Genomic DNA, 22,941 nt, shown 5'->3' on the forward strand with positions numbered 1-22,941 from the left:
TGTGAATGGGTATTCAAAAGAAAACTGGATGAAACAGGTAAGACCATACGGTACAAAGCTAGGTTGGTCGCACAGGGCTATTCGCAGAAACCCGGGATAGATTTTCATGAAGTATACGCTCCTGTAACCAAGTATACTACCATTAGAACAATATTAACAATAGCAGGAAGAGATAAGCTAATCCTGAGGAATATGGACGTTAAAACAGCTTACTTAAACGGAGAGATAGATGAAGAAATTTATATGTTACAGCCACCAAATTATGAACTAAATGGTCAGGAGGAGAAAGTCTGCAAAATAAAACGTAGTATATATGGGCTGAAACAGTCAGCCAGATGCTGGAATTTAAAACTTACAAAAGTATTGGAAGGTTTAGGTTTTAAGAAAAGCATGGCAGACGAAGGACTTTTCGTGACAAAGAAAAAGAAAACAACAATGTTCTTAATTGTATATGTTGACGATATACTTATTGCTCACGATAATGAAGACGAAATCAAACAAATTTCTGAGGAACTTCGTAGACATTTTTCGATAACGTGGTTAGGAGAAACAAAATATTTCCTAGGTTTGGAAATTCAAAAAGATGATTCGAAAATCATTGAACTGAAATATTGTCCATCGGAAATGATGAGAGCAGACATATTGACGAAACCGTTAGGAAATGTAAAGCATTCAAAGATGGTGCAAATGTTGAATTTAAATGAACGTTGAGGAGGAGTATTAAGAAGTAACGAATAGCAACGTTCATCGAAAGAACTAGTTCTCGTGTATATAAGTAAGCAAAGAACTGGAATAAAGAGAGTTGCAGTTTAACCACCGATCGAGCAAGTCGTGTTTATATTCTTCCACACAAGTGTAGTTTTTCCGAACAACTGTGAGTTTAAAAGATATATGTAGAATTACAACTTCCCCAAACATAATGGATTAAGATTTTCATATTTATTTTTGCAGGTTGGGTTGAACAAATTATAGTTTCAATTACACATGTGACTGGCTATATTCTAGCGTTAACAGGAGAGGCAGGATTTGCAAAGTTCATAGACCCTTTTAACCATAACCTTTCTTTTGAAATGGTTAGTGGCCCATGAGTTCAATAATCCGGAATGTAGAACATTGTTTTAGCATAATTGAAATTGTAGTCTTGAACAAAATACAAAATTGTGAAACAGTTTATGACTTCTTTACTTGACTTCTTTCTATGGGCTTGTTACGAAAAAGTTCCTGAGGAAAAAAGAGCTCGTAGTAAAACTTCCGCCAATGATATTTAAATACCATCCCAAATGAAGCCCCCCCAGCCAAAATTGCTGTCGTGGCTACACTAATTGTGAGCGGATGTACCTTAAAGGTATGCAATTGGTGAAACAACAAAAGCCCATGGGCCCCCCTTATTTCCCAAATTTATAACAAACTCCCTTTTTCGGTAGACCTAGCGCAGTCCGCTCGCTGCGCTCGCTGCGGGCGCGCCGCCGTTTCATACTCATTTTTTCACTCCAAATCATTGGTTTATGATGTCCATCTTGCTCAGTTTAACCAATTAGTTCAAATCATTACAGCTTCTAACGGAAAATCAACGGTTCAAATATTCAAACTGAATTTATGTGCCACCTATTGCATAACTTTCAGGCGCAAACGTGAAAAAAATGATGACGATGCGCCGCCCGGGGGGCTTTATTTGGGATTTTACCGAAAAATCTAACAACTAATGAAACAACGAATACGCTGGTAAAAACACGGTCGAATGCTTGCTAGGGTAAAAGAGTAAATGAGGCCCCGGCCGCCATGTTTTCGATCGTGGCTACACCTCTTGTGGACGTTTAAACTGAATGTATGCAATTGGTGATACATTAATTCGTTAAATTCAACCTACGAGTATTTGAACCGTAGTCTTCTTCTTCTTCTTGGCGTAACGACCTCTTGGTCATGCCTGCCCTTAAGGGCTTACGAGACTTGTTTCCCTGTTGTACGTGGATAGTCAATCCTCTCATACAGGGGAGGGTCCGGTCTCGGTTGGGATTCGAACCCACGCCGTCGAGGTGGTGAGCCCCGGCGCTCATGGGCCGATTTTCTAACCGGCGCTACCGCTCGGCTGTCGCGGACCCCCTTGAACCGTAGTGTGTACCGTTAATTTCGGCTACGCAATCAACCTAGGGGGTGCGGTATGAGGGGGGCCCACGGGCCCCCCTTATTTCTCAAAACTATAACAAACTCTCTTTTTCGGTAGACCTAGCGCAGTCCGCTCGCTGCGCTCGCTGCGGGCGCGCCGCCGCTTCCAAATCATTTCTTCGGCTAAACTCATTGTTTCATGCTGTCCATCATGTGTGGTATAGTTTACTTACTAGTAACTTAACATGTAAAAGTATGTTAACCCGCATTCAACCTCCACTGCGTGATTAATTTAAACCGTTATGTTCTTTGAAATATTTGAAAAGTATGCATGCGTCTCGCTTTGCATAGCTTCAGGCGCTTAATGTGAACCAGTAGGAAGAGGAGAATCTAGCCCTTGCCTCATTTACTCTTTTACCCTTGCTAGTTGGCCAGACTTGCACAGTAAACAGTAATACCCTTATTAGACGAGGGCTTTTTCTGTCATCTTTGCCCAGTATTTACCTGCCAAAATTGGCTTTTGACATAAAAATGCTGTCCGCTCGTGTAATAACGCAAAGTTCTACTAAATGTGTTTTGCAGTTGATTGATCATTTTCATGTTTGAATTTAGCGTTTTTTTCAACCAAGAGTAACGAAAAAAATCTGTTGCAAACAACAGAGCAAAAAGTAAACAAATCGCCACTTTGACATAAAAATACTACCCGGTTGACAGAAATTGGCATTGTTGCTGGTACTACCCAAGGAGAACCTTGCTGCACGTTCCTACCAAAGGTATACATGCCTACCTAAAAGAACCTTGCCAAGTGTATTTTTGGTAGGCATGGACTCCTCATAACCTACCAATATTTTTTTTTTCGGAGGCACCGCAGTGGAAGGAGGTACTGGCTGTCAAACCTTTGTTTGTTTACTGTTGACTGTGCAAGTGTGGCCAACTAGCTGCGAGTTAAGAATAACGCTTTCGCGGGTTTGGGTGTCGGAATCGGAGTGAAGTTTATTAAACAATGTGTTAAACAACATCATGAAACATGGTAGGAAAAGGGCAGGAAAGGAAACAGGATGAGACGATGACCCTTAGCGACAGGCGCCGAAACTGCAACTCAGTGTTAATAGTTGGTCGGTGTCGGTTGGACATCGCGGCGATCATCGGTTGTTACCGGGTGTAACATAGCATCGGTGGCCCGTGTCCGATAGCAGCGCTTGGATCGACCGACTCGGGGTGGTTAACCGGGGCCGGGTTAACTCGCACCAGACAGTAAGTACGTGTGTAAGAACCCACAGCAGAGAGTTCTTACTGATGATGATTTCTCTGCACTTTTCACACATTTCAGTGTCTCGACAAGGAGGAAGAAGCGGCTTGAAATAAACATGAATGCATTCTACGTGTTTTCACTGGGCATGACGGAGTGGTGCTGCACATCGTACATCGAAGGAGCCTGCTACGATCCGTGGTCGCTGTTTGCCAGCACGAACCAGAGGAGGCGTCGGACGATTTCTGAACATTTCCCCTGATTGCCTTCTGAACCGGACTATATGTATATAATATTATCGGTGTATCAAAATAATAAAACAATCAAAAATTTTTTCCTGCATTAAAATAATTATTTTTGGAAAGAAAAGATATCCTGAACCCAGCTCATATAATCTACTACGAATGGGTATACGTTTTTTGCGCGTATAGTCAGAAATAGGTGTTATAAACACGTTGCACAGTCACGTTGTCAAAACTGTTCTCTTTTGCGGTGTCCCGCAAGTATTAAGAGAATTGTTTTACCCTTCTTTTCAAAAGTGTTTTACATCCACAATTGCATAGGAAATCTGTTGCAAAATAAGGGGTAAAAGAATTCTCAAAAGAAGAGCGATCAGTTCTCAAGAGAATTCTTTTACCCCAAAATAACGCCAAAATTTCTCGTTGGGTATGTAGTTCCAGCAAGAGTCCCAGGAACCTGCCATGGAAAAACTTGCTGGTACTACATGACAGCTGCAAAAAATTTGAATTTTTGTCAACCGGGTAGTCGAAAGAAAATCGGAACCGGTCGTGCCAGGTTCCGATTTTCTGACAGCAATATTGCTGTCAATGGCAATTTGACACTATCTTTCAAAATCGACGGACAGAAATATTCCTCGTCTAATAAGGGTATAAACAGTAAACAAAGGTTTGACAGCCAGCACCTCTTTCCACTGCGGTGCCTCCCAAAATATTGGTAGGTTATGAGGAGTCCATGCCTACCAAAAATACACTTCTTCTTTTCAAGGCAAGGTTCTTTTTGGTAGGCATGTATACCTTTGGTAGGAAAGTGCAGCAAGGTTCTCTTTGGGTATCGTTTAAACTACTTCCGTTAACTTGCATATGCATCGTCGTTGTGTGCTTTGATTGGTAAACAAAACTATGAACGATTATCAAAAATCAATTTCAATATGGCTACCAGGACCAGGCTTTTGAGCTCACCTCCCTTAGAACCCACCTGGCGTTGTGTGAACCGTTTGAGTTGAATGTCTCGTTATATTAAAGATTATGGTTATACTGGACAGGATGTACAACATGAACTCCCTGATGCATTACTTGCTCGAGTTTATGAAATTTAGGCTACGCCCACAGGCCCCCCTTATTTCACGAAATTTTAACTAATTGGTTTATGCTGTCCATCTTGGTTAGTTTGACCGATTAGTTCAAGCTGTTACAGCTGCTAACGGAAATTCAACGGTTCAAATATTCAAAATGAATTGATGTGCCACCTATTGCATAACTTTCAGGCGCAAACATGAAAAAGACGGCAACGATTCGGCAAGTAGGGGGCCTCATTTGGGATTTTACCAGTATTACTTTGAAAACATTAAATCGCCGTTTAAGCTATCCGTGCCCGCGCTTTCGGTTTCTCTTTACTCATCTGGCCCTTTTTGGGAAACGTATGCCGATCCCTGGTGTAGACCATGCTCAGTACCTTCAAGGTATATAGACATGAAAAGCTGTGGTGGTCCAACCTCTCGAAGTTCCACTGCTTTGTTCCAGTAACCTTGCTAGTGGTGGGAAAATCGAATCGAAAATCACCGTTGTTTGGCCACATTGATTTTTCGCTAAACACTCTCAAAAGAAAATTCACGATGGAGAGTCTGGTTTTGAATGAAAAGTATGGTAAGAGGTTAAATGTGGTACTGGCCCAAACCATTGTCACCGACGGGAAGTCGTCCTCACACCGCAACCATCCGATAGAATCCTTCGAAGGACGAGATTCCGAATCTTCTGAACCTCGATTCTGTCAACACGAGTTTGAGCGCGCGACAGGTAAACAAAGTGGTAAACGTCACACGCGTCTTTGAGTGGATTGTAGCGCTAGTTACTTCCCTTGTCCGATCCGCTGCTTATTTTGTACCGAATTACTTAGTACCTTTGGGTCTGCTATGCCGTTAAGCAAACACTATTTGAACAGTACGTAATGGTGATACTATATTTTTGAAAAACGTCTTAAATCGTCCATTGTGTTGTGTTTTGTCGATTGCTGTAGGAAGAGTTAAATCATCCCGCTGGGGGAGTGGATGTGCGGGGTTGAGATATTGTGTGCGAGAGTGAGATACACTATTGAACAGGAATTCCCTTTAGTGGACAACAAGCAAGAAAGATTACCAAGCGCGGTGAAGATGGCGTCGATGGCGTCGATGGCGCTTAAACTGACATGTAAAAACCCAAAAAATATGTTCTGCTTCGTGTGCGGCGTTTACACAAAGTCGCACCACAAGCGCTCGATAATGACGAAGCCGCTGATCGACGCGTATGAGGCGTACTTTGAGTGCCGGACGAACAAACGAAACTATGTCCACGGTCCGCCATCCGTTTGCAATGACTGCAACAACGCACTGCTTCGATGGTCCAGCGGAATGATTTTAAGACCTGACTTGTCGTTCGACGTGCCAATGATATGGAGTGAACCGAGCAACCACCAGATGGATTGCTACTTCTGCATGACAACTTCGATGGGGCGACGAGGATCCATGGGCTATCTCGACGAACCTGTGAACTACCCGGACAACCTACTCTCAGCAATAAAACCTCGTATGACGAGCCTGAAGGCAATCAACACCTCCATTGTGGCGAGGCGTGGCCGTTCCATGGGAAGTCTGATGGCTGCACCGGTCGTAAGCAAGAGGCCCACGAACATGGTGAACGGTGTCGACAACAAGCAGGTGCATGTCGGAACGGCACAAACCGACGCTCGACAGGGGGCGAAGTCGACGAATCAGGTGCTGGTAGCCGGCTTGAAACGTAAGTCGTCTGATCCACCGGACGCGAACATGTACGACGTGACGAAGGTGCGACTGCACTCCTTGGAACCCTCGATCGTGCTTGAGCAGAGCGAAAAGCGCCTCCCGTCGTCGTCTCGTTCTTCAGTAGGTTCCCATCCGCCGGTAATTTCGAAGAATCTCCGTTCACAAACAACCACCACTAGTGCGAGACAACAGCAGTTAGGCAACCCGCAAATCACCAGCGTGTTCTCGCTGCAAGGCGAGCTTCCGGAATGTAAGGGAACAGAAACGATCGGATCTGATCTTATTCCATTAAATACTACAACGCCGTTGAAACAGTATGTTGACACTTCTATTTCTTTTTCAGACAACGATTTTACGTCAACGTCGCCTACTGCGCTTATGCGTGCTGTAAATGGACATGTAAATATGCCTATTACAATCGAGATCGAAGATGACGATGATGAAGAAGAGGAAGTGGAGGGCGAACAACAGATAAATCAGGAAATTGAAAAACCTAAACTGCCAGAGGTAAAAAAGGAACAAGAAACAAATGGAGCGCAACAGGAGAAGAAGCCAGAAGCACAGCTTAAAATGGAACAGTTAGAGGAAGCGGAAGAGCACAAGCCATTAAGGGCGGCCGAGTTTATCAATATTCACAGTCTCCCATCCGCGTCGTCGACGGCTTCATCAAAGATGGTGGTGGTAAAGATGATTTCCCCAGAAAAGCTGACGACCAGATCCTCATCTTCGGGCTCCACTGACAACGCCGGTGCCGCGCCCACAAGTTCTACGGACCCTTCCAACCCCAACACGCCGGTACGGGTGGTGCGCCCTCCGCACCTTATAACACAGTCAGAGTTGATACTGCTTATCCGTGAACTCGAGCTATCGCGAGAAAAGTCCGCGATTCTGATCGAACGGTTGAAACAGTGGAATCTTCTGGCGGCCCAATTGATAACTCCCAACCGACAGCGTGGCAGCGTGAGCGCACCAATGACGCAACCAGTACCAACGGTTGTTCGGCACGTTACGACGTTGTCGGGAAGTAATACGATGAAAAATATCACCATAAAACGCGAGGGGATGCGGAATCTTACGGTGCCCAAGCCAACGTCCATGCCTTTCAAGCGGACGGTGGTTCAACAGTCGGTGGGCCAGTCCTTCATAAGACTCATACCATCCTCGGGTCAGTCGAACACGATAGCAACAAGCAACAAACAAAGACTCACACTGCCGAACGGTACTCCGGTCCTTCGGCAGCAGCTAGTGGTACGCAAGAGGTCATCGGTGAAATCCGAGCTGGTATCGTCCAGCTAACATGTCGACGCATAACCTAAGTAACCCCATCCTACTGAGCTAAAATCATGCGGAGGACATATTTGTACACCTTTCAACACAACAGTGTTTATTCTAGCCGGAGTTCCCGCATAGCCGCATTGTGGGATGCAAGTTTTAGTTTCATTTAGGTTATCGCTTTGATTTGACATAATAAAACAGTGTAAAAGTATTTTCACGTTACTTGTGTTCACAATTTCATGTTTGCAACATAGGAAAATATCAATCGATACTGCAAAATCGATGTGGTTGGCAATGGCCATCTTCACAAAGTATAGTTTGGCATTGGTACAGTATAAATTGGATAGAATAAAACCTATTAAAGAAGATAAAATGTGCGATTGTTCATTGCACTGTTCTCCACATATTGATTTGAATGCGAGTTCAAGTGCCATAGAAACTCTCAGAATTCTCCTCATCGTTGAAGCACTTCCTGTGCATCATGCGCCTGATCCGGTTGGATCGTATGTAAATGTTTTTTTTTTTTAAACAGCTCGTCGCCAAACCACCGAAGGAACGTCACAAACCAAATGTTATTCTTTTGCTTTTGCCTGCTGTGTACTCACTTACTCTAGCTTAGTGCATTTGTACTAGGCCAATTATTCGCTACGATAACTAGACTTCAAGCTTGAACAGGTGCCCACGGATTACTGATTATTGACCTACTCCATTACTTAAAAGATTCAAAATCCCCATTTTAGGCGACACATTGTTTTGACTGCTGGGAAGTTTTCATTCGGTATTTCAATTAACTTAGACCGTATCGTATCATCCAGCAGCGGAAATTTCGTTAACTAAACCGGTTCAAGAGGTTCCAACAACGCCAGGGACAATTTTGTGCACCACTTACTAGATTTGTTTCGGAAGTAACAAAGGATGCTTACCGAGATTTCTTAAGAGCAAATTTCAAAATGCAATAAACGAATATTCGCTCAATACACATACCCGGATCCGTAGAATCATCTTTACCGTTTTTTATTATTATGAATATTCGCCCACTTTGCATACATTCAAGTGTTCTTTTTCGTAAAAATACAAGGTATAGAAGAGTCAGCGAGATCGACCGTCAAGCTTCGATAGAGGACAAGAAAACCAGCTTCAAGAAGATCCGATGTCCGTCTCCTGCCTTTTCATATGCGTAGCATATTTGTTTTTAATGGGGCAATTTTCCGTCATTTATGTTACTTGTTTTCTCGCTCGCTGGTGTGTCTGTGTGTGTTTGTGTTTGCATAGTCGTTTGTTAGCTCCGCCAGACGACACTTCTACGTTACTCAAGGATCGTTTAAGTGTGGGATAATTATTTCTACTACGATACGATACAAATGAAGATAACTGAGGGTAGAAAGAGTGGTACAATCAAATAATGCGTTGAATGTGACAGCAAAGGTAGAAGGAGGAGCTTTCTGAAGAAAAAAGGACACGAAATGTGTGAAGATTTACTTATGTGAAAGAAAGAAAAAAAAGGGCAAAAACTAGAAGAGCTAATCTTAAGAATAACAGAGCTTTCTGTTTCTTTTAAATTGAATTAGAATTAAGAGGCCTTTCCGTTAGCTGCTGTGCTGATCACGCCTAGTTCCCCACCAACATTTTACATTTTTGCATTTTTTATCGTCCTCAAAACTCTCCCATACTCTTATCACCAAATCCATCCGATAGTTTTTTTCTATTATTTTTCTCTTTTTAATGATGCGGGAAATGTAATTCTGTTTTCGATTTCCTGTGTGTTTCAACCTCCTAATTCTCATTCAGCTGTTCAATTAGTGCATCCCAAGTGTTAGACATATTTATCTAATATTCATTCCATTTTCGCAAGATTACTCCATTACTGGATTCTTACGGTGGAGCATACGATCGATACTGTAGAATCAGATTGAATTACTAGTAAAACCATCACACGCTTATCATCAAAAACTACACCGACTACTTCCTGCTATATTCATCGAACCTTTTTTCTCGAAAACACGCACACACAAACAAAACAAAGACTGGTATCCTTTTGGCGGATCTCGTTTTCTAGCCAGATCGGAACAAACGGTTGAATTGAATCTTTAATTCTGATAAAAAAAAACCTAACCACAGAGGCATCGAACCTCCAGGGAGTTGTTGCTCATCTAACGATAAGGGAAAGAGGATGACAAGGTATGCTGAGCAAGGGTTATGAAATTTAAATGTCGCGCTGTTAAATGTATTGGCTTGTGGAAAAGAAGGCAGCGACACCACCAGCAGCAGCAGCAGCCAGCAATGTAGGCTCCAAATGTTTGCCAGCCGAACCTGGAACAATCTAACTGTAGAGATCATCGTCGCCGTTATCCCCTGGATTATTGCTCGTCGGTTGCGATGAACCCTGGCCGCCCTGTGAGCTGGAACTTCCCTGGCCTGATGGGAATCTGTGAATGCCGAAATGAGTGTTCATACACATTATTGGTCGTACAACAAAAAGAGTTTACGCCAAAAAATAATCAACGCCTTTGTCCCCACAGTTTACTCACCGGAAGTTGGTACCGAAACCTCGAGATTGCTGCAACGTTTGGGCGAACATTTCGTACTTGCGAATGTCGTTGTCCGAAACCGAACGGCGGGCGAACTTCATCGCTTCCTCAAAGTGATCACGCGTAATTTCGGGCACTGGATCCTCCTCATCCATCTGTGTAGAAAATATTAGAAAAACGATTTGTCAAGTGTGTCTTTATGGCAAATTTCTTCTAAATAAAAAATAAATTTTCATTTGGAATGAAAATTAAACGATAAATGTTTGATTGTGTTGACACAAGCTGAAGGTTTAAGTACTGAATAAAAGATTTTTGATCTGATATTGAATCAGCAAAACAACCATATTCATTTATTGGAATACGAAACGTTGTGCTGTTTTTCAATGATATTGGTACTTTAAAACAAGTGAATGAATACTTACATCCATAGCCGAGTTCTGGTTGGCAGCACGGTCACGCTCTCGACGGATCTCGGCCTCGATTGCCTGTCGAATCGCCAGCTTACAGGCGCGCTGGCAAATTTCTGTCAAATCCGCACCGGAGAAGCCCTGCGTCACCTTGGCTACGTAGTTAAGATCAACGTCGTCGGCAACTGGGCTCTTGCGCAGGTTCGCCCGGAGAATCGCCTCGCGCGACTTCTCGTCCGGCAGCGGAATGTAGATAAGCTGGTCCAAGCGACCCGGGCGCAGGATGGCGGGATCAATGATGTCCGGCCGGTTGGTCGCACCGATGATGAATACATTCTTCTTCGCGCCCATACCGTCCATCTCCGTGAGGATCTGGTTGATCACTCGATCGGCGGCACCACCAGCGTCTCCCACGTTGCCACCACGCGACTTCGCGATACTGTCCAGCTCGTCGAAGAACAGCACACAGGGCGAGGCGGAGCGTGCTTTGTCGAAGATGTCGCGCACGTTCGCTTCCGACTCACCGAACCACATTGTCAGCAGCTCGGGACCCTTGACGGAGATGAAATTGGCCTGACACTCGTTAGCGATGGCCTTGGCTAGCAGCGTTTTACCGCAACCGGGCGGCCCATAGAAGAGCACACCACGCGAAGGCTGCATGCCGAACTTCAGGAACTTGTCCGGATGCTCGACCGGGTACTGCACCAGCTCCTGCAGCTCGCGCTTCACATTCTCCAGGCCACCGATATCGGTCCAGGTCGTGTTCGGTACCTCGACCACAGTTTCGCGCAGCGCCGATGGGCTCGACTTGGTCATCGCATACCGGAAGTTCTCCATCGAGACGGCCAGCGAGGCCAACACCTCCGCGTCGATCTGATCGTCTTCCAGGTCGATCAGGTCCATTTTCTCGCGGATTTGTTGAAGGGCTGCCTCCGAGCATAGCGACGCCAGATCGGCACCGACGTGACCGTGCGATTCGGCCGCAATCTGCTCCAGATCCACGTCGTCAGCCAGCTTCATGTTTTTCGTGTGGATGCGTAGCACCTCCAGTCGACCGGTAGCGTCCGGAATGCCGATGTCGATCTCACGATCGAATCGTCCGAAGCGACGTAGAGCGGGATCGATCGAGTTCGGTCGGTTGGTCGCCGCCATCACGATCACATGCGAGCTTTTCTTCATGCCGTCCATCAGCGTTAGCAGCTGCGAAACGATACGTCGTTCCACCTCACCGTGCGTTTTCTCACGCTTCGGTGCGATCGCATCGATTTCGTCAATGAAGATGATGGCCGGCGAGTTCTTCTCCGCCTCCTCGAATGCCTTGCGTAGGTTGGACTCCGACTCGCCCGCCAACTTCGACATGATCTCCGGGCCGTTGATCAGGAAGAAAAAGGCACCGGTTTCATTGGCGACGGCGCGCGCAATTAGCGTCTTACCGGTGCCGGGTGGCCCGTACATCAAAATACCGCGCGGAGGCTTCACTCCGATCGCCTTGAACAGCGACGGATGGCGCAATGGCAGCTCTACCATCTCCTTAATCTGTGCCAGCTGCTTTCGGCAGCCACCGATATCGTCGTACCCGACTGCGTTCAGCGTTTCTTCCTCTTCCTCGCGCTTGATCGGATTACCCTCGCAGTGGATGACCGTTTCCGGCGCCACGATGCAGTACGGCGCTGGGTCAGCACCGACCACCTTAAACTCGACGGCACGCATACCACCGCGCACGATGAACGTGTCGTCCTTGTGAATCGGCCGGTAAGCTTCAAGGAAGTACGGCTTCAGGTAGACATCGAACAGGTTACCGGTAAGTCCCTCGACCGTATCGTCAATGGGTAGGATGTGCACCCGTTTGCCATACTTTACATCGGGGCAGGACTGAATCATCACCACGTCACCCAACCAGACGCGCAGATTGTTGCGAACCACCCTGTTCATGCGAATCTTCTCGTCTGGGCAATTTTCGTCCGACAGCACGATGCATACCGTCTCCTTCCGACGCTTGCCCTTCAATAGTACCGTATCACCACGGAATAGCTCCAGCTCGTCCATTTTTGCCTGCAAACATATGCGTTGTTAGAAAGAAATTAAGAAATTAAGTTCCAGCAAATGTACCAAATGCAAAGAAATGAATATTTCTTGATTTTAAGCAATAGATTATATTTTAAGAAAAAAATAATACGCTAGCTATGATTAAACTAAGGTGTGTTTGTTCACACGAATGGATTGATCGAATGATCCCGTAAGTAAAGATGTAAAGAATATGTGAAGATGATGAGTAAGATTGTGAATCAAGCCTTATCGCTAATAACCCACCCATCGTTTGCGCGCAAATTGTATAAAATGTAGACAAGACTCATTTTCGGGTACCGTTGAGGAAAAATAACTCACCTGAGACAACGAAATAACCGAGTTGTCATCGTTGGCGGCTTCGTCGACGATGAGACGATTCGGGCGATCCTTGCGCTTCAGGATGGCGGTGGCCAAGTCCTCGCTAGAAGTTGTGAAGAAGAAGTGTTAAAATCTGTTAAATCTGGACAAAAATGGTACGATGGGATACTAATGAAATGAATCGTTTCCGCGGCACTTGTGGGAAAGGTTAATAGCCTTTGCAGATACAAGACATCGAAAGAGGGAAAGAGAGCACGTAAGAAAATACGCGAATTCGTATCGATATCACATTCGGTCATACGAGCGTAAGATGCTTAATGGAATAAAGACTTCAAATCACGCAGGAATCTTCGACAAGGAACATTATTCATATGTAAAAAAGATCATAACAACGTTAGATGAATGTTTCATTTCGTAATAGTTTTATGTAAGGCTTTCGGTAGTGTAGACCAAGCCTTTGATGGAAATAGTAGAGCATTATTTAATAGGAACTAATTCTACCAACGCCTATCTTTAACGGAAAAAACTAAAAACATCCCAACGTTTTGTAAACATGGCGAGTTAGAAAATATATGCCAGCTCGCGAATAATTCAAGTTAACTTTGTGTATAATTTCATTTGCATCATGTTGAAGTCTTCGCGTACTGACGCAACCAAATCTAATGAAATCGGCCATTAAGTCCACAGAGCTCCCGGTTGAGACTTGGCAAACCGGTGCGTATCTGAAATATCGGTCCTTTCCGGAAGCGGATAATGCAGACAAACGGATGTCAAGCGCTTGGGAAAGCCATGGAGTCTTGGATGCATTTTTTATTCGGTAACTTGTAAGTAGCAAAAGCATATCGTGACAAGCGAAAATTGAAGCGATTCGTGCTTCAACCCCGTCATCTGAAGACACACGCACACAAACACACGCGCGCACACACACACAGCTCAGCGCACGAGAAGCAATCGAAAACCTCCACGACCGTACAAACATGACACTAGGTGGTGGTGCTTTTCCATTTTTTTTTCTTCGGAACTGTACTCTCATTCACCGCTTCCGGGGATGTCGATTGCCGTTTTATCCTGAATCCAACAATTTCCCCAACCCGGTGGCCAATACGCCTTACGTATGTTTGATTACTTAAACTAAAAGAAAAATCCTTCAATCGAACATTCTACTCACTTCTTGCTGTCGGCCATTTGAAGATCTCGTGCTTAGGTTAAGCTCTGTGTGCAACCCTTGTGAAATTGGGCTTCTGTTGCCCGTGAACAATGAAACCGAGCTAATTCGAATCTACACGCACTTTACGTTCTTCCTGTCGGACCAGTTGGGTTACTGCGTTTGTCGAAGTTATAAATGATAAAATGTGGCCTACTGTGAGTTGGCTCTTTGTTGATCCGTTTAACTCGAAGCAATCAGTCTAGTTCAGTCAACTGCCAGTCAGGAATAACCAACCAACTTCCACTGCACAGCAACGACAACGACGAAACGCGAAGCAACGAAGATGACAAGCGGCTTTTCATTTGTTGGCAGATCGGGATTCGGAAGATTCGAAGATTTGATCCCGAGACGGATTCTAAATTTGATTCGATTGGGATTCGAATCTGATTTGATTTGTTTGAGACTCGATGTGATTCGGTTATCACTATTTGAATTTGATGTGACTCGCTCGAGACGCGAGGCGAATCATATTAGTCACGTAACGAGTCGATCTAAAGACAATGTGATTAATTTCAGTCAAATCGAACGTTGGAAAGAATGGATAATATCCAGTGTTGCCTCACTGAGAAGAGGGTCATTACAAAAGAAATCGTTGCATTATTTGTATCGATCTAGCTTCGTAGATTTTAACGATTTTCTCAAGAATCGCTTCCAAATTTAGAATTTACCTAAAATTAATTGATATCAACACTATAAAGTCAGGGGAGTATTTTTTTTGTAAAATCAGTGTGATAATTGATACCCTTTCTAACGGGGCAAAACTCCTGTCCTGACCCTATTATTTTGAAAACATTCCATTCCGTTACATTTTATTGATTTTAACTTTTTCTTTTTGCATTTCATCTCAGCAGATTTGGGATTTTATTAAAATTTATTTTGAAAAGAGTGCAGATTTTGCAATATACTTAATACTTCCTTCGTTTTATGATTTCTGGACGCCAATTAATGGGATGCGACTCTTCTGTAGCTTCGTCATCTTCCTTGTATATCTTAATGGTCTTATCCGCCTCCGTAGTTATCAAACGCGACCCCGACTGATCGAACGTCATGGAAAATATACCGGCTTCACTATCCATCGATCCGGGCTGAACCGCTGCCTGGAAGCGCTGAAAATTGTAACCAGTGCGCCAGTCCCAGAAGAACATGGTTCCATTGTCCCCGCCGGACACCAGAACGCCCTCCGGATTCACCGCCATACAATTCACGATAGAATTGTGCCCGCCAAGATTCTGTATAAAGTTGCCCTCTGGACAGCGCCATTGTTTGATGTTGTCCGGTGAGGCCGAGGCAAACATGTACAGTGTCGGATGCAGCACGATTGCACGGACACTCTTCTTATGATTCGTCAGGGTGCACAAGCTTTTGCCAGCCGCCAAGTCCCACAGGCGGACAGTTGAATCGTGGCTGCCGGTGATTATTTGAGGATTGGCCGCCTGCGTCACCACACTAGCGACCGTGTTCGTGTGTCCCGTTAGCGTGTGAATGTTCGCCTTTGTACGCATGTCCCATACTCGCGCGGTTGAGTCACGACCGGCTGTAACCAGCACGTCAATGGTTGGATGCAATGACATCGTGTATACGGCCGACAGGTGCCCATGGTAGTGCCGTATTACTTTGTTGTACTCCAAATCCCAGCACTTCACCTGCCGATCCTCTCCGCAACTGAAGAGATACGGATGACGCGGACTGACCTCTAGAGCGCGAACCGTACTAACATGGCCAGTAAGGGAGAGCTTGAGCTTTCCGCTTGCTAGGTCCCAAATTTTGATCACCCGATCGGCAGCACCGGTAGCAAACCACTCATTGCCGGGTTCTACTGCAACGCAACGTACCCAACCAAGGTGGCCAGAAATCACTCGACAAAGCTTCCATGGGGCGTGCCATTTTGGTTTCGGTATGGTTGGTGCCTTTTTCGGAAGTATTTGAACCGCATTTGACGTATTCTGGGATGATGGTGTTGTTGTCGGTAAAAGGGCTGTCTGAGCATTTATGCCATCGGATGAGCCACTATCTTGTTCACCGGCTGTTATAGCCAAAACTGGAAAATAAACATGAGTTCTTAAGACTGATGCTGAAAACAACCAGATATTTCTTACCATTATCCTTTCCACCTTGCTGACCATCGAGTCTGTCACTATCAGCTCTTTTCGCTGCTAGTGCTTTGGACTTGGCAGCCCGATCCAACACCAAGCCGTAGGCATCACGTGCTTTTATGTTGTACTTAAGTTTTTCCCTAAAATGGAAGGAATGCATACACACAATATAAGTTTTTTTACGATATCATGTTCGGTTATATGAAACTTACAAGCTTTCGTCTACCTCCGGAAGTAGCGATTGGTTGGCCACAAAGAAATCATGCGTACGTTTAAGTGAACGGAACACCAATGTGTGCACTGAGTGGCGCTGTACTTCCTCCATGAGAAATAAGGGGCTTTAAGTTGAAATTTATTAATTTTCAAGATGAATATTTTCTACTGCCTATTGTAGCCGGCGCGTTGTTTTTACAGATGATAAACAATGTCCTGTCACTGCGATTCTTTGCTTTTTGACGCCTTGCTTTTTAAATCGCTTTGACCATTTGTGCAATTGTGTTGGTTTGACATCAACTTCCCAAAGAGAACCATTACGAGGTTTCTTCAATTATGATACTTACCAGCGGTTGAAAAGTACATAGTATCGTCAACCGGTATAACACCAATTTTGAATTTGATTCTTTTATTATGATAACAAAATCTGATTCTAAATTAATCCACATACTTTTACTTTTAGCAGGTTGATGTATCACTTTCTGTTAGGCAGATTATCTTACGGAATAAGCATGAATAACAACAATTGTGTGCATCCTGGCAACTATTAAAATAATGAACCAATTTTCAGCAGTTAGTGTGAATAAAGTAATCTTATTAGAGACGCAAGATAATTCTTGAGAGTTATTCTATTTGGAATTTATTGACAAACCTAAGCAAACGATTGTCAATGTGAATTTCCGATGGCAGTCTGTCAGAAACTTGTTTCATACCCCTGTTAATGGATCTCCTTGAGCAGTGAGGGAGAAAAATTTTTATCAATAAATTCGATTGCAGTGTTTGCGGGGTGAAACGTATCAACTAATATAAGGGGTGTAACTCTAAGCAGTTTTTATCCAAATCAGGCGCAAAGTGAAACAATTCAAACATTTGTTTACTTTGCCAGAAACAGTGGAGCACGATAAATCGTGTCTTGTGGGTAAAACAGTATTTAATTTCGGGCTTGTGAATCATCGAGAAACAACACATCTTTCCAGAGGGTGTTTCTTCTAGGATTTAGTTTTGTTGAAGTGTTGCAAGCGCTACGTGTTGGGAAATGTCGAGCAAAATCGAAGAAGCGCAGGAGCATATTCGTCAAGCCGAAAAATGGTATGCCTGATGACGTTCTTAACAACCTTCCCGTCTTTGTTCTGATTAACAAGTGTTGCTCTTCTAAAAACTCCTATAGTTTGAAAACATCCCTGCTCAAATGGCGACCCGATTACGACAATGCTGCCGAGGAATACAACAAAGCAGGTACGAAGAGTGACTTGTTGACGTAGAATTGATAATTGCGTGAAATATTGATATTGGCGATGTTTTCCATCCATTCGCTACCCCAAACCAATATAGCCACCTGCTTCCGCAATGCAAAATCGTTGGACCAGTGTCGCGATTGTCTGATCAAATCGTCCGACTGCCATCGTCAAAATCGAGCGTTATTCCATGCAGCAAAATGCTTCGACCAGGCTATATTGATAAGTAAGGAGATGAATAAACTCGGTGATATTCGGGGGCTCGCCGAAAGGGCGTGTAATCTGTATCAACAGCACGGTTCACCGGAATCGGGCGCAACCGTACTGGATAAGGCAGCCAAAATACTTGAACAGTCACATCCAGAGGATGCGCTGCAGTTGTTCAAGCAGGCCGTCGATGTTGTTACGGTACGTAGCGTATGAAAGTGAGAAAACAATGGTTTTTTTTTAAATATATTTACGGTTGACCGAACAGATCGAAGATTCAACGCGCCAAGGTGCGGAGTATGCTAGCAAGGTATCGCGAATTATGGTCAAGCTCGGCATGTATGATCAAGCAGCGGATGCTATAAGGCGTGAAATCGGATTGCTCCAGCAAGTTGGTTCCGACAGTGCAATCGGACGCCTCGCAGTGGCTCTTGTGCTCGTACAGTTGGCCCGTGGTGATTACGTTGCGGCCGAGAAGGCTTTCAAAGAGTGGGGCAATTGTTGCGATGCGGCTGAAGTGCAAACGTTGGAATCTTTATTGCAGGTACGATGGGAGTGGGAGGAGTGGTTTTGAAATACATTCTAAACATGTTGAAATTAAATTCCCGCAGGCGTATGACGATGAGGATCCGGAACTGGCTCAGCGTGCCCTTTCGTCTCCTTTCATCCGGCACATGGACATCGAGTACGCTCGGTTGGCCCGAGATCTGCCATTACCGAAGGGTATGGCCATTGCTCCCAAGGCGAACGTTATCGAAAATGCCGCTGCATCGTACGTTTCTCCAAACAGTGGTGCTGCGATTGATGTAAGTAACTTTTCCTTCTTTTATACACCACTCATCGCTGACACGCTAGAGAAATACCATCTTTTAAATATAATTTATTTTTATCTTACGACATTGATAGGCCTCCAAGCCGGTCGCCGGTCCGGCTGGAGACGACGAAGAGGACGGCGGCCTATGTTAGTTTGCAATACGTCCAAGCGTCACCACATGTCCAGCAAGAGTATTTCACTCGTGCGTTAAGAGTTGTGTGATAAGATTGGTTCTATTAATATTATCATCACTATAAGTATGATTACTTTATAAGAGTAAATGAAATTGATTGCTAAACCATTGCGGTTAAATCATTGCCACCATGCAAGCTTCTTTAGGTACTCTTAATGTAAAGAATAGTAACGTTTCAAGGTAAAACACATTACCAATATGTATGTAGTTTATGCAATATCTTTGAAAATAGTTTGTTCGTTTTTAAGAGATTCTATTCCTTAAACCTTAAGCCATTCGATCACATAGCTGCTCTGAATAGCTTAGAGCTTTAATGATCCGATAGGAAAGGTATATATTGTAAGTTGTTGAAAATTGCACGTCAAACTATGTATAGACTGATTTTTTAAATTGCTTTGGTTCGTATTTATAGTTAATGCTTTTGGCGTCCGGTATGTTAACATGTTCTGGTAAACATTGACGATACATGACGATTGATTTTTCTTTTGCTTCACTGGTGGGAAGCTGGCAGCTATCAAAATCAGCAAGAAACATAAGCAACCAAAAAAGTAATATGATAAATTTAAACAAATAAAATAAAAAAATTCCAACTATCTCTATCGGCCACTGTACTATGTAAGTAAAGCTTCACGATTTTGATGATTTCGGTTGTCGACTTTCAACCTCCAGCCTCACCGGTTATCACGAGAATCATAAATCAATGATCGCATCTAATACTGAGCTAACAGTTCGCTATACGCTGAAATCAAGAAGTTGTTAATCAAATAAAAAAAAGAAAAACAAACCATTCATTCGCCTACATTTTCATATTTATGCACTACAACAAGTTGTAACTTAATTGTAAGGCTAGTAAGGTGGAAGCATGCAGCTGTGTGGAATAAAGGCTATTTAGAAAGGCTTCGACATTGCCTCTCGGTAGAAAACATATTTCAAGCTTCCACAGTAGCGAACAAATTTGGCAATTAGGTGATGGACCCACCACAAGACCCACATCAGCATGCAAGGTACTCTTAATATATCCTCTATCTAGTCGAAAGATTGATGAACTTATCAATTATAAATAGATAGGACGATCATGCACATTGCAAGATGAAAATTACACTATTATCAAACAATCTGAAGAATTTGAGCTAGACCTTTCCCTCACAAGAGTATATATAACAAAGGAAAAAAGTACACATTATTAAAAAACATAGGGAACTACTATCCGCGTTGTTCGTTCAGGAATAACTTAAAACAACATTGTAAGTGAAAGGATTGGCTGGAAATAATTTGTGGGCTAGTGACAAATCTTGTGCTAAAACTTTCGTACAGTTATAAAATCTAATAGCTTCGAAGGATGTTGCGCATTGAAAAGAAGTTACTAACAAGCGATATGAAGTGCAATAGATAATCTGGTTGAAATTCAATGAATGGTTTTATTTTTAATTAAGGAGAATTTTCCATTGAGTACATCCTCTTCAAACGATATGCAGGACGGTAAGTAATGAAACTCAGATCAGAGATTCTGAAATCAAACGTAGTGAAGGTGCGTGAAAACAAATTAGTTTTACCTCCAAGACATCATTTACTCATTCAAACTGTGTTATTCACATTCAACAATCCGATTTCCAGCAAACCCCCCGCAAGGTACCTGGTTGATTTTAAAGATTATGTAAAAAGCTGAAGTCGCTGAAACGTTGAATTATCGAGAGGGTAGAACAAAGGCAGTGGTAGATTATTTTAAGCAAATTATATGTCGAATAACCGCAGCATGATTGAGAAAGGGAAAAATACCTAACAGAGAAACAAGTTAAATGAGCAAATTCGAACGTACCCGTAGCGTTTAAGAGAAACACACACAAATCAGCTCCTGACATATTGTGGAATGAAGTATAATGAATAAAAGCAGATTTAATGTGCGTATTGTTGCTGACGAATGGAGTATTGGTTTTGTTTGCACCTACCAGATGTGTAACAATTTATATTCTGTAAAGAATTGTATATTCAAAATTGTGTCACGTTGTTGAATATGATCTTGGAATGTATTCAGAGGTGAAACACTGACGTGTGAAAATATAATTGTAATCTTCCTTCACCAGCATCATAATGTGGCCCTTACATTTTGCATTCTACAAGTTCCATCTTCGGGAGCCGTTTTATACTCCAGAAGTAACGATGATGAAGACGGGAGGAAAATATAAATCCACCGCTAACAACGTATTCCGTCTGTCAGGCATCATTAATCCTCCGACTCTTTATCCGATCCAAGCTTTCCGATGACCTGCGCATCGAGCTTTCTGTACAGTAGTTTGGTGGTATCATCGTGGTACGGTTTCATTGCAGATTGGGTCGATTCAATGTGGCCCAATTTCCCACATTTACCGGACAAATTTAATTCATATGAACAATTTTGACTTTGGGATGGACTACAACCGAACCAATAGGATGTTCAGAGGACAAACTGGTGTAAAATGGTTTTGCATAAACGTTGGTATCGTGCCAAATCCTTCGGTAGTAGTTCGAGAAGGGCACACCGAAAGGTAAATTGATTTGAGGCGAAAGAAAGGAAGAGACAAAACAAAAAATAAAAAAAACCTTACACGCTGTTGTTGTTATGTCATTCGTAGGCTCCATAGTTTCGTAGGAAGCGTGATTGTGCATAAGAAGAAAAAAATACTCATCCCTTGCCCTTCACATGCGTCACTTCAAGGTGCGTTTGCGTCGTGTTTCAATTAAGAGTGGAACAAAATATAACGATTTGGAGCCATTTCTCCGTACATGTTTCTCACGGAGAAGATCAAGGGAGAGGCAATAAAAGGATTCAAAGAGATAGAAGTAGAGGTTCTCTTTGAAGAGAATATTCTCACAACAAAAGAAAAAAAGTTTGGTGTGAAGAACCGGGAGAAGGATCAACAGCACAGCATATCATGGGAAGTATAAATGCAAAAAAAAGGAAGAAAAAGGTTATTGTTAAATGTGTGTAGCAGGGGCGAATTATCGCAAGGTTGGGAATAGAGAACGAAATGATGAATAGCAAATGAAAGAGGATGGACAGCAGGAGGCGGATCATAAAATTGGAAGTGAATGGCTCGGCGTGGTTGATGCTCACCGAGGATCATCACTTACACAGAGGCTTTACGAGATGCCAGGCTCGGCTGGTCGAAACAAAACAGAAAGTACACGATCGTCTTTAAATCCACCCAGAGCTCGGCTTCTTGATGCTCCCATGATCCCCTAATTCTGGATTAGGTTCGTACACTTTGAATCGACAAGCTGAAGACCGAGATCAAATATTGGATCATTATCGGGTCAGGTGTCTACAGGACGTTTTAGCATAAAACCGAAAAGTAATCTCGTACAGGAGCAATTTGGTGCAACACTTTGGAAGAATTTAAGGGTGCGAGAGCAGTCGGGCAACGAATTTCAGCATCCGTTGGCTAATAAGGCATGAATGAAAGAAGTCCCTGCCGGCAATTTCTAGCGTATCGTAATTTATATGCCTCCTCAAATTGATAATCACCTGTGGTATATCTGAGGAGGCTGGTCAGCGAACGAACGATCAAAAACAACCATGCCGACCGTTGAGAGCCGGTCGGGTTAACCCTTAATGGCACAATGTTTTTTTATTTGCTATGTTTTACGCGTTTTTACTGTCCAATCGCTTAACATGTTACGTTATGTGTGATTAGAGTTAAAATGCTGATTATATTATTTTGAATGTAGTGTTAAAAAAAAACTTGTGTGTATAGTTCTTTTGTAATTAATATCATTGTTGATGATCTGCTTATTGTTGATTTATATAAAATGTAAAATATGCACAGTTTTATTTGATACTACACTTATACTACACTTTCAACGAATTATTTAAGCAATCATCAGAACAAAATCGAAGCCACATATTTGTCTTTTCGTTTCGTAAAGGTTCGAAGTGGTACATTCCCTCAATTAAAATATTAGGTACAAGAAAGTTAAAAGAAGGTTCATTTTATTATTTTTTTTGTGATTAAAACCCAATTTCTCTTAAACGGTTAAGATTG

At 43.2% G+C, this 22,941-nt stretch overlaps 4 protein-coding genes across 5 annotated transcripts; 2 read left to right on the forward strand and 2 right to left on the reverse strand.

The window, feature by feature from the left end:
- The first annotated feature begins 5,429 nt into the window (after window positions 1-5,429).
- Window positions 5,430-7,784, forward strand: LOC131293886 (uncharacterized). Its single transcript, XM_058321936.1, has 2 exons — window positions 5,430-6,615; window positions 6,709-7,784. The coding sequence occupies exons 1-2, from the start codon at window positions 5,637-5,639 to the stop codon at window positions 7,659-7,661; spliced, it is 1,932 nt and encodes a 643-aa protein (XP_058177919.1). The 5' UTR covers window positions 5,430-5,636; the 3' UTR covers window positions 7,662-7,784.
- Window positions 7,785-9,787: 2,003 nt separating this feature from the next.
- Window positions 9,788-14,395, reverse strand: LOC131282034 (transitional endoplasmic reticulum ATPase TER94). The gene is made up of 5 exons (XM_058311417.1): window positions 14,129-14,395; window positions 12,961-13,063; window positions 10,591-12,627; window positions 10,169-10,323; window positions 9,788-10,066 (listed from the first exon to the last, which is right to left on the reverse strand). Exons 1-5 carry the CDS (start codon window positions 14,143-14,145, stop codon window positions 9,961-9,963), a joined length of 2,418 nt encoding a protein of 805 aa, XP_058167400.1. The 5' UTR covers window positions 14,146-14,395; the 3' UTR covers window positions 9,788-9,960.
- A 632-nt stretch (window positions 14,396-15,027) lies between these two features.
- LOC131290027 (pleiotropic regulator 1) lies at window positions 15,028-16,666 on the reverse strand. Of its 2 annotated transcripts, none has more exons than XM_058319409.1 (3): window positions 16,473-16,666; window positions 16,264-16,400; window positions 15,028-16,205 (listed from the first exon to the last, which is right to left on the reverse strand). In XM_058319409.1, exons 1-3 carry the CDS (start codon window positions 16,583-16,585, stop codon window positions 15,073-15,075), a joined length of 1,383 nt encoding a protein of 460 aa, XP_058175392.1. In that variant the 5' UTR covers window positions 16,586-16,666; the 3' UTR covers window positions 15,028-15,072. The 2 variants fall into 2 exon arrangements, with proteins under 2 accessions (XP_058175392.1, XP_058175400.1); XM_058319417.1 differs by having other exon boundaries at window positions 15,028-16,146; window positions 16,250-16,400.
- Window positions 16,667-17,227: 561 nt separating this feature from the next.
- On the forward strand, window positions 17,228-19,409 carry LOC131291261 (gamma-soluble NSF attachment protein-like). Its single transcript, XM_058320452.1, has 6 exons — window positions 17,228-17,562; window positions 17,642-17,709; window positions 17,806-18,116; window positions 18,184-18,459; window positions 18,527-18,721; window positions 18,822-19,409. The coding sequence occupies exons 1-6, from the start codon at window positions 17,510-17,512 to the stop codon at window positions 18,879-18,881; spliced, it is 963 nt and encodes a 320-aa protein (XP_058176435.1). The 5' UTR covers window positions 17,228-17,509; the 3' UTR covers window positions 18,882-19,409.
- Window positions 19,410-22,941: the final 3,532 nt, after the last annotated feature.

The sequence above is a fragment of the Anopheles ziemanni genome, chromosome 2 (assembly GCF_943734765.1).
Source record: "Anopheles ziemanni chromosome 2, idAnoZiCoDA_A2_x.2, whole genome shotgun sequence".
In the NCBI taxonomy this organism is placed as follows: Eukaryota; Metazoa; Arthropoda; class Insecta; order Diptera; family Culicidae; genus Anopheles; species Anopheles ziemanni.